At 39.6% G+C, this 7,086-nt stretch overlaps 1 protein-coding gene and 1 long non-coding RNA gene across 4 annotated transcripts in view; both read right to left on the bottom strand.

Moving 5' to 3' along the window:
- Positions 1 to 7,086, bottom strand: part of LOC310901058 (uncharacterized protein) — a 62,142-nt gene that overhangs the window by 50,362 nt on the left and 4,694 nt on the right. The window contains exon 3 of the mRNA XM_083840033.1: positions 1,040 to 1,105. Within this exon, the coding sequence (XP_083696159.1) occupies positions 1,040 to 1,105 (66 nt within the window). The remainder of the gene's footprint in view (positions 1 to 1,039; positions 1,106 to 7,086) is intronic.
- On the bottom strand, positions 1,783 to 5,218 carry LOC310901060. 3 transcript variants are annotated; one of them, XR_014585556.1, is made up of 3 exons: positions 4,736 to 5,218; positions 4,392 to 4,529; positions 1,783 to 3,557 (listed from the first exon to the last, which is right to left on the bottom strand). It is a non-coding gene; the product is annotated as an uncharacterized lncRNA (long non-coding RNA). The 3 variants fall into 3 exon arrangements; XR_014585557.1 differs by lacking the exon at positions 4,736 to 5,218 and adding an exon at positions 4,642 to 4,693; XR_014585558.1 differs by lacking the exon at positions 4,736 to 5,218 and adding an exon at positions 4,646 to 4,688.

Raw genomic sequence — 7,086 nt, 5'->3', positions numbered from 1 at the left:
CTGCAAAGAAACAAGGTGAATTAAGCAGCATATGAATGTAGTTTACCCCATTAAATATCTGACTTGGTGAAAACATGATTTCCCCTTTCCTGGGAAAACATTAGCCCTGCAGTAAGATGCTGTTTAGTGGATCCAACTGTTTACATACGCCTTAAACAAATGCAAAACCATCACCAGTAGCTTCTAATGGGGAAAGCACTCCTGTGTTATCATCACTTGTTCTAATTCTGCAAGACGCACAGAGGTTTAGTCACTGTTCAAGGCAGTCGGCAATCTTTCCCTACCTAATAAAGAAGTGACTGAGGTCAGAACTAAAAAAGTGCTCTGTCTGTATCACACACACGCATGCTGAGAAACTTTTCTCATCTCCATCTTGATGTCATATTACACTGAGGCACCTGGCTCTTTTCATCACAGGTTTCTCTGTCCAAAGACCCCCCAAGAAAACCGTAAAATACCTCTACAGCATTAGAGAGGAGAGGTGGGAGGGTTTTTTTGAGGGGTGCAGTGGGACAAGGATTTCAACATTTCTTTGTCTACTGAAATACTGATCACATGGCAATACTTGCAGAAAGAACTACTGGATTTAGAAAGCTTTTATCTGTGAACATAACTACTGCATATTTCCAAGCTGATATTAAAAGCTCCCTTATCCCTTAGGCTTCCCTCTCTGAATTCATGTCCTAGGCCTTAAGTTTTCATTTACAGTGTTGCTAGACTAGATGACAAAAGAGACTCTGTACTGCCAGTACAGATATTTATTCCAGTGGCATTTAGCTACTAGCAAACAGCCTGAGACATCCTTATGCAATTTCCTGTTCTTGTCAAAACTCACTCTGATTCCAGCACCAAAACAGCTCACAGCAGAGTCAAGAACCTCCTGCTTGCAAGGTGTCTGACACCTAGAGCTGCCTATGTGATTCAGTACATTACATTCAGTTTTCTCAGCAACAAAAGACTATTGTGATGAAGAAATGCAGCAAGTGGCTTTGCTTCAATTTAACATTAACATTTTGGCATTTTTGTAAGATTTTCTTACCAAAAGCTTTCTTGATTATCACATTATCTACTTCAGTACCAAGCCTTATTGCTTCTAGCTTCTCTCCTATAAAATAGAAAGAGAAGTGTTTTGTATCTTCCAAAAATTTCTTTGCGTACTGAAACAAAAGAAAAATAAGGTAGTCTATACCTTTTAAAGATGTTTGTTTTATGATCAATGTCATGGATAGAAGGGTTTTTGCTCACATGCATCCAGGTTCTCTAGTTTTATAGAAATCTAATTTCCTTCCCCCTCCCCCCCCCACCCCGGGTCTCCCATTCTTTTGCAAACTTTTTGGATTTGCCTCTCATTTTGCCATGCCTTTTTCTGTACGGTTCTCTATCATCAGGCTAAGCTTCAAATTTACATAAAATAAATAAGTTTAATCCCTTCTTCTTGCTTGAACTGGGAAAGTTCAGAAAAGAGGAAAGCCATTAAGTTAAATTGAAAATGCAATATTTTAAACACTGTGAATTACATCACACACAGTAATTCCAGTGTTCATATGCAGCTATGACTTGCTGTTCCCATACCTGAAATTTGAAATGTTCTTTCCATCTGTTTTCTGATAATGCTACAATGTTCGTTACAGACAAGGAAACCTTGCTAATATGATGTTAAGAGCATATTATTAAAATAAAAATAGCCTCTCTGCACGTAGAGATGTTAATCTACTCACACTGAACCTCTTTGGATAGTGATAAAGGAGGGTCTAAATCTGCTGTCAAGAAAAGGTCATTAAGTCACTCAAGTCATAAGGTGGTTTATTTTTACAAGACAAAGGTATGTTATAAATATAGAGAAGCAAAAGGACATGAGGATATTTCACTACAGGCTTCTAACATCTAGCTTCTTTTATTCCATACATACATCTAGTTTGCAATAGGAAAGATTGCCCGACTTACTTTCAGTCTTTAAAAAATAAAGATTTCCTTCTCTGTGTTCAAAATAGCAGCATTCATCCGTACTCTGTCTCAGGACTAGCATACCTGATACAAATCTAAGTTCAGATATTTCAGCTATGATAAAATGTTTGCTCAGTACTAGATAACTTTATTAAAAAGGAGTGTATAAGTAAAACTGTTCCCTTCCCCACCCCAAATGTAAGATAATGCAAGATAGCTAATGGAATGTAAATGGATAGTTCAAAACTACACATCTCATCTACTTAGAAGATATAAGGCTGCAGCAAAACTCAGATACATTAAACATTCTAAGTATTTAACAATGACAGGGAAAGAACATGACTTAACAACATAACCATGTATTTGAAATCATACTTCTCACATCTCCAGACTTTATACAGCTAAAGTAAGTATTGTGTAAGAAATGCTGTCTTCTGTTTTATTTCATGTCTAGCTCTTAAGTTCTGCCTGTGAATGTCCCACAGGTATTACAGTTTTAACAAGATTTCTTCTAATTGCATGCTAGTACCAAACTAACTCTGTGGTTGAAACAACATCTTACGTAACTTCTGCTTTACAACATAACATTGCCTAGAAAAAAAAAAAATAATTAGGCTATTCACATGCAATGAATGACATTATTCTCAGGCACATAACGTATTTGAAATAGCTAGCACAACATCTAAAGTGACTAGTAATTACTCTGAAATTTCCCCAAATTCATCTTTGGTTGGAGATGAAAAAAGCCATCCTGTTTAAATTGTTATTGCTTTCATTCCTTCCACTTCCTGAAATTAAAACAAAGCAGCTCATTACTTCATCCTAAGGAAAAGCCATGGCTTAAGCAGCCAAAGAACCAAAATCCAACTAGCAGTCTGGCGTTGAGAATCATCTTATGCTATGAATTTCTTACTTCCAAACATTAAATCATGAAAACAGCTTCCAAACATTTTTGTGAACATTTTTGTTCATTTTAGCATAGAAGATTTTGATTATTTATTAAGAGTTGCCATGTCAATTTTCAAAAGAGGCACTGTAAAATTGCTATTACTGCTGAGGAACATACAAACGGACTCTAAAGATCGTTTAAACTACTTTAGCTCTATAGAAATGTGGCAACAAAGCCTTTGTGATTGCAGGCAGTAACTACCATCCCAAGGCTGCCAAGATTGTGCATGTTTTTATGAGGTAGTAAAAGCTTCATTAATTAACTGCTTCATTCCTGAAACATGTAGTATATTGGTCATTCTGAATAAATTCAAAGACATGAAAATAAACAACATGAGAATATAAAGAGAAGATTAACAAAAACCTGGTCATTATAGTTTCAGCCTGTCTTTGGAAAAATCCTGAGACTAGCAAGCACAGGAAGAGGCTGAAGTAGCAGCAATAAAATAAGGAAGAACAGAAAAAAGAATGGTCAGGGTATTATCAGAAAAAAAGTATGTAATGGTCAGGCTTTTATTTTTCCTAGAAATCTGCAGTCAGGAAGAAAAAAAGTAAAAGAAAGTAGTATTATCCTATTATCTTTATTTATAACTTCTTGGGCAGTTTTGATGAAATAATCTTCTGATGATCTGAGGCTGCCTCTTTATCCATTTCAGAAAATGCTCCTAGACAAAAAAAAAAAGAAAGAAATCCTAAATTCACGATACATCTTAGATCTTGGATGCAGAATAGAATTTTACAGTAAATGCTTTACAGTAAATGCAAGTTCTCCCGTACACGGTAAACCTAGGACATCAAAAACTTCACGCATGCTTTTGACTTATTCTTGCCGTAGTAGACAGCATTCCTACCAGCGGACTTGGAATTCAATTTCCAATAAGTGTTGCCATTACCGGTACTATCCAAATTCAATTCTACATAGCTTTTAGTATTGTAAAACTGATTTGGGCATCTTAGTATAAGTCTTTGTTACCATAAGGAGTACAAAACCAGCATACATGCAAAGTCATAGGGAATGAAAGATGCACATTTCCTGTGCCAAGACGGTCATAGATTCACTATGTAAGAAAAAGATGTAGCAAATACCGCAGTATCCTGCATCTTGTATCTATACAGGCATAGAGACCCTTGTAACTCACACACCCCTGCATTCCACAGATGCACCCCACTTCACTAACCAGCCAAACAATAAGTCCAATGAACCCTCTTCCTTTAACCTCACCACGTAAAATAACCCTCTGCTGAAGAGCCAAGCCCCATGAATGGATTTGAACCGAATCCAAACAACCTGGAATTTGCCTCTATCTGGACATCTGTTAGACATGCTTACATCTATTAGGCCCACTTAACAAACAAGGCTTAAATCACAGGTGATAGGCAAGCAGGTATGCATGTAACTTACAACAGTTGACACAATTCAGTGCAAAGAAGTAACAGTACAGAAAGAAATTAACATCCCATGCTAGCAGCAATTAGGAGACTTAAATTAACATACGCACACATTTCAGAGTCAGTTCTGATCCAAATGTTGAAGAAACACATCTGCTCTCCAAAGGCATCTTCTTATAAAGGCAGTGACAACAAACAGGGACAGTAGTTACAATTTTTTATTGTTTTCCCATGTTAACTCAGTCCACCTAACAGATGTATTGCACACATTTAAAAGAAAAAGTCAATAAAAACATTAAAATTGAAATATATGCAAACATGAGATTGTTTTTAAGAAACTACATTCTTAAGACTCACTACCTACTGCTTTGCTTTAACCTTTCACTTCTAGAGACTACTAATTCCACAAGATAACTTTATTGATGAGGACTCCACACTCTGACAAACTACTTACATTCAACTCTGAATACATAACACCTGTGATTCCGATTCAGTCAAGAGCCAGTAGTATTTCCTCAAATATGACCCAAGCAACACAGGAGACAACTTGCTGGGAGATTTTTACCAGTCTCAGGATAGATACTGTGTACACAAGTTCCTGCCCAGCCTGACTCACTCTGTGTCCACACCAACACTCCCCCTGCCAGAGCTGCAGTGCTGGCAGCTGCTCAATACTGGCAGCTGACATTTGAAATACTATGCAAGACCTCTGGCAGCTCCCTCTGCTGTTGCCAAAGGTAAAAAGCTACATTAATTCACGCAAGAAAGTTCAGCAACCCCCATAGCATACTGTGCGTTATGGCCCCAGAAAGCTGAAGATGTTAAGGGGACAGCTGACTGCAAAATGAGGACAAGGTTGAGCTGGGAGGACCACAGAGCCAGCCACAGGTTTTAGACCAGGCCTCCCAACAGCCGTGCATGTACAACATAAAAGCTGCCTTACGCATGCCTCACTGCAGGACACGGTGAGTTGCGGGGACATGATGAGTTGCGGGGACATGATGTTTGCTTTGCAGACTGCACAAGCTGAAAGACACACAGTGATGAGACAGGAGGGAGCCCTGAAAGAATGAATGACCCACAGCTGAGGAATCACCCCCCCCCCCAGCAATCCTCAAACAGTTAAACAGCCCAACTCCACTCCACCCCAAACACAAAGTTTCTTCCATCACCAGTGGAAGAAAGGACTAGCAAAGGCACAGAGTAAAGCAGAAAGAGTGGTGTCAAACATGGTCACTAAGCAGTATCCACAGAAAAATGGGGAGAGGTGACAGCCCCCTCCTGCTGTCCTCCTGAGCAGGTCTTCTGGGCAGGGAGGCGAGACCAAAGGCAGACACACCATGAGGCAACCCAGGGCATGCATCCCTTGTGGTTACCAGCACCACGAGACTGCACACCCAAAGATGCAAAATGCTGCGCTTCCTTCCCTCCCCTCAGTGAGGGGATGGGGTAACACAGCTGGGAGCTACTGTGTGACACTGGTAATCACGACACCCCAAAGGAGGTGGGAGGGAAACGTTCCACCCAGGTAGGGGCCACCTGGGATCTGATGTCCAGGATGAGGAAAATGCTCTGTTTGTGCTCACTGAGGATGGGAAAACACCCCCTGCTTGCCCAAACAGCTGTAAGCGATACAATTAGCACTTGTTTGTAATATTAAATGTCACCTGAATTAATCTAAAGCATCGCTGGGAACCCCTGAAGCAAAACTGAACTATTTAACTCCCCTGGACCCAGGGGCAACGACAAATACTGTGAGTGTCTACACTGAGGGCGGCTCCATATGAAGCTAAGCTGCTCTGATTTTTGCACATTGCATTCTCCTATTCAGTGCTGCCTTTGCACTCTTAGGGTGATTCTCCTCATGCACGTAAGTGTTTTAAAATATACCATCCATGTCACTCTAAGCTCTTTCTGAACCTCTGACATAACAGGACCATTTCAGTGACTGACATTACCAGCATGGTATGCGTTCAAGGCAACCCTTTCTTTTCCTACACGTAAGCCTTTGCTATGTTGCTGATCATGGAGATGCCTTCCCCCTGCCACCCCCAGCCTTAGAGGAGGGGGGTTAGATACCATACCAGCCCAGATTCCAGAAAGGATGTATGAAGTAATCTCTACTGTCTTGCACATATAGAGAGACTGCAGATTTCCCAGCTATTGCACACATTTTAGACAGAAAAGTTGCAGCCTGGCCGTGAGCCTAAGCCAGTAAAGTCAGTGTGAGATCTGTTGGGTTCCCTCAAATGCCACATGATTCCAGCCCACATCTGTTTCCAAACTCACACCACAAAGTGGAAATCAGCCTGCTAGTGCATGTTTTACTCCCAGTAACACCAGAAACATTTTGACAAGTACATCAAGAGCTCTAACCCCCGGAACTGTTTTGTTCAGACTACTAGTGTTAAAAACTACTCTGTAGTTTTAAGTACGTAATGTTGAAAAGTCAAGATGATGTAAATTAATGAAGGAATTCATGGTCCTGCAAAATTCTGTGCAGGATTTCTATTTCTCTTAAGAACTGCCATTTCATTTAAGAACCCAGGTGAGAATTCACAAACAAGATTAATGCTATCACAGAAAAGAAAACTAATATCCTAAACTAATATCTGAAAACTGTCTTGAAACCAAAGTAAGAAGATAATCTTTAACAAAATGTCAGTGAATATTGGCTGCTGATTAATAATTAATTAAAATAATCCTCTACTGGTTTTGATTAAGAAGATCTTGGCACATGCTAATGTCAGAGGACAGAAAAGTACATGCATGCTCATAAAGATTAAAGCAGAAAACAGTTTAAGA

The sequence above is a fragment of the Anser anser genome (genome assembly GCF_964211835.1).
Source record: "Anser anser genome assembly, chromosome: 5".
NCBI classification, from domain to species: domain Eukaryota; kingdom Metazoa; phylum Chordata; class Aves; order Anseriformes; family Anatidae; genus Anser; species Anser anser.
The sequence above is the reverse complement of the archived record's forward strand: the minus strand, read 5'-3'. Positions and strand labels throughout refer to the sequence as shown.